General features: G+C 38.0%; 1 protein-coding gene across 1 annotated transcript in view; it reads left to right on the forward strand.

Moving 5' to 3' along the window:
- LOC112104195 (transmembrane gamma-carboxyglutamic acid protein 1-like) overlaps positions 1–11,542 on the forward strand; it is a 42,688-nt gene extending 31,146 nt beyond the window's left edge. Inside the window, exon 4 of the mRNA XM_026648226.1 lies at positions 9,820–11,542. Coding sequence (XP_026504011.1) covers positions 9,820–10,344 — 525 coding nt within the window. The 3' untranslated portion in view covers positions 10,345–11,542. The remainder of the gene's footprint in view (positions 1–9,819) is intronic.
- The last annotated feature ends 471 nt before the right edge of the window (positions 11,543–12,013 follow it).

Consider the following 12,013-nt stretch of genomic DNA (forward strand, 5'->3'; position numbering starts at 1 on the left):
GGGGGGGGTCTCGGGAGGGAGTGGTCGGGGACAAGGAGCGGGGGGGTTGATGGGTTGCGGGTTCTGAGGGGGGCAGTTGGGGGCAGGACGTGGGTTGGGGTCGGATGGGGGTGGGAGACGGGCACATGGGGCTTGTACTCACCACGCGGTTCCCTACCGGGTCTTTGGCGGCACTTCAGCGGCGTGTGTGTGTCTCTCTCTCTCTCTCTCTCTCTACTCGCTCTGGGTGAAGGACCCGCCGCCGAAAACCCAGAGCGAGTGAAGGCCCCCTCCCCGCTGCCGAAGTGCCACCAGGGAACCCGTTATTAGGATTTTGGGAGCTCATCACTGAATAGAGATCTGGTATATGCCAGAATGACTGTTACTGTTCAGGGCATACTGACATCCACCTATGTTTTAGCTTTTTCTGCACATTTTTCTAGCTACTTATTTGATCTTAAACATACTGTTCCTGGTGGTGTCCCTGGAAAAATGGAGGACTGGAATGGGAATGTTCTTAACCACTAAATGAAGGGGCAGGAGGTTGCGTCCTTAACAAAGATCATTCCTTCTAACTCTTTCTTTTTAAGTGTGTGTGTGTGAAACTCCTTTATAACTCAGTATTATACAGTCTGATTAAAAGTACTTTACCTCTTAGTTGCTCTGGTTTCACTTCATTGGTATTTTTGATCTCCCATAGAATCTTTTTGGCAAAACAGGTAGGCAGCACCTGAGTTTCTAGTATTTAAAAAAAAAAAAAAAAACACACTTTCAGGCCTGTTTGATACATAACAAAGAAGCAAAACTGCGCACAAGCTGAATTATTTTTCTTAGCATGTGTATCTTGGGGTATGCTAATTTTCCTCAGAAGTAAACTCTGTGTGTGTGTGTGTGTGTGTGGTGGTCATACCACAGTCACTATTGTAGTACTTGAGTGCCATCAACATGACCAACACAATTTCTAGTCCATGGTCTGACTTAAAAAAATTACCGAGAGAGATACAGAATGTAAGTAATGGACAACTGAAGTTGAAGGATACTCTTAAAGAGTTTCTCAATTAATTTACTTTTCAAATAGGAGGCTAGATAGTGGCCAGTGGTTTGGTTGAGTCAAACATATTTACTTAAAAAGAAAAAAATAACAGTAACCAGACTTGTTTTAGGGTAGGAGATGCTAACAATCTTTTTAGTCAAGAGCATCTCGCATCTCTACTATCTCTTCTCATCCAGTGAGAGGATGTTTTAGTGTCAGAGGATGGCTTGAATTTCCTTCAGTGCTTCTAGGACCTCTTGTGTCTGGGCCAGATTTTGAGAGGGAGCAGTGTCAGGTGATCTTCTCAGTATTGACCAAACTGATCCAGAGTCCCATAATGCTTTATGGCTAGACCAAAGATGAAGTGGAAAACTAATGCTTGCGAAGCTATAGTTTATATTTTTATATTTATATAATGCTGATGCTGCAGATTTTCCATAAAAGGAATGAAATTGCAATAAGGACTGTGAAATTGGCTCTTGCAAACAGATTTATTAACCAGAAATGTTAATTACTTTTTCCTCTAACTACACTTTTGACTGGATAAGGTATGGTGTGCAACTAAGGGCTAGTCTACACTATTACTTCATTGATCCAGCTGCACCATTGCAGTTGCGCCGCTGTAGCGCATCTGATAAAGACATGCTATGCCGACTAGAGAGCGCTCTCCCTCAGCATAATTACTCTACTTCACTTCAACGAGAGGCAGAAGCTATGTCAGCAGGAGAATATCTCCTGTCTACTTAGCGCTGATGTGGCCAGCGCTTAGATCAATGTAACCTGCATTGCTCAGGGGGGTGGCTTTTTCTTACCCATGAGTGACGTAAGTTACATTAACTTAAGCAGTGGTGTAGACTAGCTCTAAGATAAAGTAGTTAGTAGTAAACAAGTAGGGTATATCGTATATTCTCAGAATGCTTTGTCTTTATAAATTGTGAAACTATGAACTATTCCCCAAAATGGTTTCTACTCGTGCTAAGCTTTATTGTGGAAATTCATTTGTAGTTAAACTGTTGCAATACCTATTCTTTGTATTTGTAGAATCTGTCAGGAAAAACAAGGTGTATGTTCTGCTGAGACTTGCAAAATTTGCAGTCTACTAGGTATGGATTATTTGTGCTGGATCTGGTTTGTACAGACTCCTTTATGTCTTATAAAATGCATGGTGCTAGATAAGAGAAGAAATGTAAGGTCTGTGATGATAAAGTGGAATTTATGGAGTTTTCTATCAATCATAACCAAGGCTGGTATAAATATAGGTGGGCTTGAAAGCATATTTTGAAGCAGACCTACGGTGCGATGTGTAACGCTGTGAGACTGCTTCCTGGAGAGAGGAATGTATGATTTCTTTTCGTGTTGTTCTGTCTTGCCTTTTGAATAATAAACTGATTTGAGCCTCTTATTGAACTGTAGAAAGCCTGTTCCTTGCAGTGAATGGTTACTTTGTCCTGGAGTTGAATGGTGGCGATCCATATGGATAAAGCAATTTACAATCCCTACTTTGATGGGAAGAAGTAGGATCTCTTGGCTACTGTAGTCGCAGCATAGGCTTGTTGGAGTTCCTTCTGCTGAGGTCTTGTGTGCACAGTGGAGTTCTACAGTGCAAGTGTTGTGGTGCCTTGATCTACTTCTGGTGCATTTAAAAGGCTGATCTGCTCTACCTTACGATAGCAGCTTTATTGTTTATAGCCAGAGAGGGTTTTAACATTGATGTACCTCAGTCTTTGAATGGGTTATAAATGAACAGAAGAGACTGTTTACATTATGATATGCTGAAAGTGTTTTCTGCTAAATAGGAGAAAAAAATTAAGTACAGACAAAACTTAAAGTTGATCTATGAATGACTGCTCAGACCATTTTAGACATAATTGATTGTCAACACCTCTGGCCTGTAGAAACAGCAAAGCTTTGTGTGGCTTAAAAAATTCTTAGGTTCAAGGACATTTTGAGACATAAGTACAGAATAATGCACAATGGCATGATTGCAGTATTGTAATTCATTTTATTTCTGTTAACTTCAAATATTTTTATTGAAATGCATGCCGCTGAATTGCTATGTTCCTAGGGATTGGGGGGGGGGGGGGGGACTTTAATTGTGGAAAACTTTGAACGTTTAAATTTCTTATTTTAAGTTTTTTTTGCAGAAAGCAACGTCAACTGCGTGGCTGAGTTCTATATAATCAGTGATTGAAAGCATCTACCCAAAATAGTATTTCAGAGTATCAAATGTGGCCTTTCATATTAGCTTTCAGACTAATCATTAACTCTGTGTAAATATCTAAGCGACGAGAGAGCTATATATACTACAGTATGTTGAACTTCAATATGTAGTTCTACTATAATCTGAGATTGAGGCAAATTTAAAAAAAAACCAAACGTCTGAAGTGCTTACTCTCTCTATCATTTTGTTCATGTACTCCAGCTATTGAATACAGAATGCTTTTCTGATTGGGATCTTATGATTTTTGCCTTTATAAAAAGTCAAAGCATTGACTGGCAGTGATTTGTAGCTGGTATGCTGCCAAAATACAGTAGCACCTTAAAATGAAAGTTACCAGCACTACTTTATTAATGCTTTTAACATTGACATGGAGAGTCAACAGCTCATTGTGTCAGTATCAATTTAATGTACAGGGGGCCTGCTCTGTGAATGACAGTTATATTGATAGTGAAGTATTAGAACCTCATTCTTTAAGATACTTTTAATTTAAATCTACCAATTGGTCACAAGTAGGCTGGACAAGCCAGTTGTTGATCAGTCGAATAATGTCAGTTGATTGCCTATTTGACCACAGCCTACTTTTTTTTTTTTTTTTTTTTTTTTTTTGATGCATCTGTTAGCAAGTCTACTTAAATGTCTTGATCATTCATTTTACTGCATGCTAATGCGACCTGTTGGGAAAAATTTGAACTAATTGAAAGTTGAGCATCTTGGTTGGCTGGAATCTTCTAGAACAGGGGTTGGCAACCTTTCAGAAGTGGTGTGCCGAGTCTTCATTTATTCACTCGAATTTAAGGTTTTGTGTGCCAGTCATACATTTTAACGTTTTTAGAAGGTCTCTTTCTATAAGTCTATAATATATAACTAAACTGTTGTATGTAAAGTAAATAACATTTTTAAAATGTTTAAGAAGCTTCATTTAAAATTAAATTAAAATGCAGAGCCCCCCGGACCAGTGGCCAGGACCTGGGCAGTGTGAGTGCCACTGAAAATCCGCTTGCGTGCTGCCTTTGTCACACGTGCCATACGTTGCCTACCCCTGGACTAGAATAAACTGTCTGTCTTTGTATACCAGGCCATCAATATACTTGGCAGTTTTCATAACACATTAAACAAGTTAAAACATGGTCCCTGCCCTAAAGAGTTTACAGTCTAAACTGACTAGACAAACATTCAGAAATTAACTCAGAAGGGAGTGGGGGAGGGAGAGGAAGGTTCAGTCATTGAACCTCCTCCCCCGACACAAAGAGAGAAGATGCACAGCCATTAAGCTGCCTGAGGAGTTGGCTTGCTGCCTGCCTAGCATAAGTGCATTTAAAAATTACTTTTTTTTCTTTTATAGTTGCTATGGGTTTGTTTGTTTAATTTAATTTTATTTTTTTCTTGTGTAACTTTAACATTCCCGTTTCAATGCTAACCTAACATTACAAAAAACAAGTTACTTAGCAATTATTTTAACTCAGAAAAATGCAAACACCAATGAAATGAAGCTCTAAAAATGAAAGAATTACCTTTTTTTAGTAATTAGGCATAAATGTCTGTCTAAGTCTATTGGAGACCATGAAGTCTTACACTTTTTTTTGTTTTTGTTTTTTGTTTTGTTACCATTGTTACTGTGCTAATAAATTAGTGCTTTAAAATATTTGACTATCTTTGACAATATTTGACTGGTGAATTGACCAACTATTTTTGGACCAGTCAAATGTCCAAACTTAGACACAACTTTATCTATGAATGATGCAGTTCCCATCCCTTGAGACATTTAAAATTAGACTTGTCTAGGCAATAGGAATTGCACAGAACAAGCTTACATTGGCAGAAGTATCTTAAATTGGTCTTTTCCATCACAGTGATCTGATTCTGTGGCCTACCTAGCATAAAATTTGCTATCCTTTTAGGAGTGTTTGTTTCAGAGCTATGAATGCTGCAGTGATTGAGAACAAATGGTTGCTGAATGTATCCTTTCTAAATCACACCAATTAAATTATTTCATGTATTAAAAGAAAATTTCTTAAGATGGGCTTGTGTTGCAAGTAGTGATTACTAATGTTTTCCAGCTTTTAAACTATTCTTCTAACTTTTTTCTTAGCTGTACGAAGTCTACAAATGTTTTGTTTTTATTTCTCCTGCTTTTCTAGCAATTCACGAGAATCTTTGGGCTCTAAAATTATCACTTAAATGGCTCCCTGTTTTTGGCTTTTTGCATTCTCCTCCAATTGAAGTGATCTTCTGACTTGAGCAAGTCATTCCACCCCTATGTGCCACCATTTCCCTATCAGTAAAATGGGGACAATGTTACCTTTTTTTGTGCTTTGAGATTTAGAGATGAAAAGTGCTGCATGAGAACTAGTTTGTGGTATTTTTTAATTGAGTTTTTTCTTCTTGATTAGTGATCCTTGTCTCCACTTGGATATTAAAGCATAGCTGTCTTGTGAAACAAAAGCAGACTAAAGACTTTTCAATTTCTGCAACTACAATCCTTCTGTATCACTATTCTAGAGGTGGGTAGCAAGAAACTCACCAGCAATGGGGTCAGATGTTTCTAAACTTTGATAAAACCCTCCCTATAACAAACCTCGATTAATAGATTTAAGGCCAGAAAGGACCATTATGATAATCTAGACAGACCTCTTATCTAACAGGCCCAAATAATTTCACCCTGCGTGAAGCCCATAATCTTAAACTTGTATCTTGTTGAAATCTTCTTGTAGCTTAGCACTAAGGATGTTCAAGCCTGCTCACTATGGTTTTTGGAAGGGAAACCTCCAAGGAAAAACATGGATGTTTCCCTCTGAGACATAGGCTACCTAAAAAAACTTTGCTGGCAAGCAACTTACTTGATGATACCGGGGAAGAAAGGTAGAAATAATTTACATAAGGAATTTTTTTTACAAATTGGAAATTTAAGTATTCTTGAATTTTGAAATTTCATTTTATGCACAGAATTTTGGTTTCACAGAGCTGAAGTGCTTTAGCTTTGAGGGACTCTAAATTATCTTAAAGCTTGAAAAGAATGTCCATAAGCTAAAACAGATGATAAACCACCATATGTCCTTAAAGCAGCTTAAACTCTTAAGTTACTGAAGCTCTCCACACACCTCTCCAGTAGCACGGAAACCCCCTAGATAGCCTCATCCTCCTGAACCCCAGGCCAACGGCCTGCCTCTCTGGGGAGGATGAAGAGGAGCTAGCTGTGCTGCTGCTTCTCTAGTTGAGGGAATGGACAGGAGATATACTGGCTTCCCAGCAGTCTGGAGAGCCACAAAAACCGCTCCTGAAGCAGGCACATCTTAGAGATAAAAAATACTTGAAAACTATTAAAATGCTTATAAGTGGCAATAAAATCTGTTATCTCTATATCCTTATACTGGAAAGCATATATAAGCTTGTAATCCTTTTCTACAACATCTAGCATCTTAAAATAAATAACTCAAAAAACCTAACTTATATTCACCTAAAGTGCTGCTGTGTTTCTGCAAAGTGGCTACCTAAAAATGGCAGCTTCTTACTCGACACATCTGCTCTGTGGTTTCAGAGTCAGACTTCCTGACTCTAGTGCCAAAATAAGCTTTTACCACTTTACTGCTTTGGCACAGCTTAGGCAGCAGAATGATGAGACAAAGCTGGGTTCTAATACAAATAAACAATAATGATGGTCTTCCTAGTGAATGACTGACTTAGTTCCAGCTAAAGTTCTAGTCAGTTGTACCTGAACCAGATTCTTCTTCTAGCATATGCGCAACATGCCTCAAGTGGCATGTGTCTAGGTTTCATCACCGAATTGGTCCACTGGTTGGATCATTAGCTTCCCCGGCCCGGGCACTGACTGGGAGTGCGATGTGAACGCTGATCCATGCCCCTCTGAAACAGGTTGAGGGCACGGGGGAAGTACGCAAGTCTTCACTAAAGGCATTATTTGGCCAGCAGAAACTTTATTACCAGTGATGCTGTGTAAGAAAGGAAAGAACCCAGCTTGACTTTCAGAGCCCGGGTTGATTTCTGTAGTGAAGTTTGGAAGAAGGATCTTGTAAATTGAGCATGCATGATGTGGGAGTCACTGGATTGCAGTAAACATGGAGCCCTACCTTGCCATTTTCATAATCTGCTTTCAGCATAGTACTTTAAGTATTCATGCTTATTAACTTGCTTTTTAAAGATAATAGCTTTCTGATTAAGGAACACAAAACAAAGAGAAGGGGTTGGGGGGGAACCTTTTGACCGAAAAGGTATTGTTTGCCAAGAATGAGGCTCTTTGATTAGTTATCCCTTTGCAGTCCCTGTCTACTTCGTCATCAGCTTTGTTCCAGATATGATCCCACCCAGCTAACCTATCCCTTTCCTACAGTAATGCTCTTCCGCTTTCCCAAGTGTCCCACTGACAGTGCCTTCCAGAATCTCCAGAGATTTTAACAGAGTTGTTTTGTATGGGGTCTGCATTTTACTGTGGTATAGATGTGATTTTTTTTTTTTTTCCCAAGTAACTTTAATTTTAAAAAATGCATTTGGTTTGTTAAGATTTATTTCCCTCATTTGAAATCCATGCTATATGGCTTTATTTAGATGATTTTGGACCACATCTTATAAAATACAGATGCTTTGCAGACCTAGTTAAGATCTTGAAATCTTGGAATTGTGGGAACATGTCAAATTCTGCAGTGTTGAAAAGGCAAAGGAATGAACATGATTTAAAAAAAAAAAAAAAAAAACTTCTAGAACAGGGGTAGGCAACCTATGGCACGCGTGCCGAAGGCGGCACACAAGCTGATTTTCAGTGGCACTCACACTGCCTGGGTCCTGGCCAACGGTCTGGGGGGGCTCTGCATTTTAATTTAATTTTTAAATGAAGCTCCTTAAACATTTAAAAAACCTTATTTACTTTACATACAACAGTAGATTAGTTATATATTCTACGAGACCTTCTAAAAATGTTAAAATGTATGACTGGCACACAAAACCTTAAATTAGAGTGAATAAATGAAGACTCGGCACACCACTTCTGAAAGGTTGCGACCCCTGTTCTAGATCATATTAAATATTGGAGGAAGGGGTGTGTATAACCCTGTCGCCTAAAAATGTGGACTAAGCTAGTAGTTACTACTTTGATACATCTGGTTTTTGTTGTTGTTGTTGTTGTTGTTTTTTTTAACACCCTCCCCCCAACTTTTCCAAGAATCTTCTTATTTTGTAATCTAGCCTTAACTAGATTTTCAGAGATTATATCTAGAGGGAACCCTAGCTTGCTTTATGTATGTGATCGGTCCTTTTGAATGATAAACTTTTTCCTGGGGACAGAAATGACTGTTGCATTGTTAGTTACTGATGCATGTGGTCATAAAACTATTACCTTGTGAGAATGGTGGAATTGTATTGTGCTAATAAGATAAGTGTCCAAGTGTAGCGTTTACCTTTGAAAAGATCAGTTAAGATGGCTTTTTTTGCACTTTTAATACATTGCCTAAATAAACCCTAAGTCTCTTGCTTGTGTGTGTGTGTGTGTGTTTGTTTGTTTGTTTAGTGCTAGGTTTAAGAATGTGTAGAGTGATGTAATTTATGTGAAGTGTTATGTATATTAAAAAATCACTTCATATTTTATATTGAGCCCAGGACTTTTTTATGTAACATGTAGATACCTTTATTATTATTGGAGGATTTTGTTTTCTCCAAGCACAGAATATAATTGATGTTTACTAACCTTATTTGTCTGAAACAAAGGGATGAGGTTTATATAACTTTACCTGTATTTTACATTTGGTCTACATTAACTATGCATAATACCTGTGCTACTTCACAAGATACAGGCAGTGGAAAAGCTCTCTAGGACAGGAGGCCTATATTATCCTTGTTTAGCAGCTAAAGCAATGGGACTTTGATCCCAACTTCTTAATGCTTTTGCAATAGCTATTGTAATTTTAAAATATTAATAACATAACAGAAATTATCTTAAAGTATTGATGTTGTTTCATTTTTAATTTCCCTCCCTCATTCATATTTCCACTACTCTGTTGATTCATCTATCTTTACCTGAGATACCAAGTTTTCTGGACTATTTTAAGTATGTTATCCATATATTGCAAAAGCTGTGGTTGGCTATAAATAGCTGACAGCTATTATTTTATAAGACAGAGGGTGGGGAAGTTTGACTTGTAGGGTGACAGTGCAGCATAATTATGCTGGGTCAAAATAGTCAATCATTCTGAAACAATGTTTCCCTGTCAAAACGCCTTATAATGATCTTTAATTCCAAAAATAGATCTGACTTTGAATTTTTGCATTCACAAATTATCTAAAATCAATTCAGATTATTTTTCTAATCCATTCCTATCTCCTATGTAGGTTTGTGACTATTGAGTGCTGATACAGAAAGGTTCTGAGCAGTGAGGAGTTAGGTGGCTTTAAAAAAACTCAAACTCAGTGATGACTTCAGAAAGAAGTCAGGAAACTTCTTATACAATATCTGCACCAATTCAAGATCTAGGTGGTCATTTATTGAAAGCCAAAACACTTGGCTTCAATTTTGTTATTGAAAATAGACCAGTTAAAATTTATTTTTAATAGCTTCTGATTTATTCTGTCTTGCTGTTTTTAGAGAGAGTTCTGGAAAGGCCACACAAATGGAGGACTCCAGGGAGAAAGTAACACAGGACATCATTGGTATACATTTTACCTCGCATTTCCATTAATCATTGGCCTTTTTGTTATCCTCCTTATCATATTTCTCACATGGAGATGCCTGTTTAAAAAGAAAATCCGTAGACAGTCTGTATACATGCATAGGGGAGCCCGCGAAGCCATTGGTGATAGTGCTGTGGCTGATGGTAGAAGTCCTCTTCCCCCGCCACTCAGCATTGTTCATTCCCCACAGGAAGAAATGTATGAAGGCAGTGGGCTGTCTCCAGGATATTTGGGCTCTCCAGATGGACGTTCAGACTCAATATCAACAAGGCTGTCAAATGGTGACCCTCCTCCTTCATACGAGGAAGCCACTGCCGAAACCAGCATAAGAAATGAAATGGAGCATCACTTAGATCCACCCCCACAGTATGAAGACATTGTAAACTCCAGCTCAGCTAGTGCCATTGCAATACCTCCTGTTGTCACCAGTATTAAGTAAAGCAGGAAGAATAGTAGCAACTTTTTTAAAAATTACTAAGAGAATTTTGTGGCACTTTAATGCAGCTTACTACTGTTTATATAATTTAATGGACTCCTACTGTGTACCTCTTCCCTGTTTTGTTCCATCTGCATGTGTTCCCATGCCAGTTTTAAAGATGGGGGAATCCATACTGAGAATATGAAGCAGGTACAAATGTGGTCTTCTGTGCATACCTCTCAAATGTCCCTCTGAGGGTTGTCATTTATTTTAGTCTAAATGTTGCCTACGTTCCACACAAATTTGATGTCCCCTCCCTTTTAGTGTTGAAAATTATTTACATCAGAATCAAACACTGGTAACAGCAAGTTATTTAAACCAAAGGACCATGTCCTACAACATTTTAAGTTTCTTGCATGAATATTTTGTCTTTCATTTTGGGTCTTTGTCACATAGTGTATCCTACACTTGGGCCTTGGAAGGCTGAGAAAAGTATTTGTGTGTGAACAAACATCAACATAGCATATTCACCCAGCTTAAATATGATACTTCAGGGATTGCAGTAAGTGAGACTAAGAAATTTTGGAACACATCAGCTGTACTTGTACAGAGGGCAGTAATTAAGTGAATTTTGCAATTGGAAAAAACGATAGCCTAATGTTCTTATCCCCTCTGTTCTCCATCCTTCCCTCCAGTTAGTCCTGTTTATGATGATGTCTTGTTTCCGGAATGTCTGATTATTTTTTTTTTTATTTTTTATTTTAAGTGAATTTAGTTCTTGTGAAAGGTACTAGATTGACAGCTCTAGAAATTAAAGTTCCAGCTGCACTGCAGACCAGTTAATGCACTGCCTCTGGGCACACAGTAACAAACCAATGTGCCTCATCACTGACATGCCGAAACCGCCTAGAAGGGGATGATCATAGTTTACTCTTCATGCCAACACAAATAGTGGTCTCTTCTGAGTCTGCCAACAGGCTGCCAGTTGCAATGGTCTTTTATTTATGTGGATTTCTTTCCCTACGAAATGCATGGTGATCACTCATTTCACATAGGCCATTAAGCAGTTGTCAGATAACCTCTGGTCATTTCCAGTCTGCTCTGGATTTATGCCAATGACTGAAAGTTGTAATGCTCAGTATTCCACTACCAGTCTCTTGAACCAACCAAACCCCTGTTTTAACTGGCTAATGTTCCTGAACTACAGTGTGTTGCAACATTGTGCAGATATTTATTTGCAATAAAGAAATAATGCTGGTCCTTTGAAATAAAGAGATCAAATGTTCAGTGATCCATGATGACCACTTTCAGAACTATGCTGTTGATCGAAGACTCCACACAAGCACAATTTTAAATTCACTGGCCAAAAGTCTCAGTGAATGCAATTTACACGGCTAAACAAAAAACTGCATAAAGCAGTCATTTAAAATGTTTTTTCCTCTATTAAGACCATAAGTGCTTTTTCTCGTATGCTGGAATGATTCCAAATTACAAAAAAAAATTTTTAGCTTTAAAAGTTAAGGGTTCTATTAAATGTAACAAGTTATAACTTTTATGCTTGGCCTTTCTGATATGATTAAAATGACAGTTTGTCTTGCAGTGATTTTTATAAAGCTTTTATTTTTTCAAAATATAGCTTCTACTTTTTCTTCAATTGTAATTACATTGTCCTGCAATAAATGTGATGGTA

This window comes from Terrapene carolina, unplaced genomic scaffold, assembly GCF_002925995.2.
Source record: "Terrapene carolina triunguis isolate 2854851 unplaced genomic scaffold, T_m_triunguis-2.0 Scaffold22, whole genome shotgun sequence".
NCBI classification, from domain to species: domain Eukaryota; kingdom Metazoa; phylum Chordata; order Testudines; family Emydidae; genus Terrapene; species Terrapene triunguis.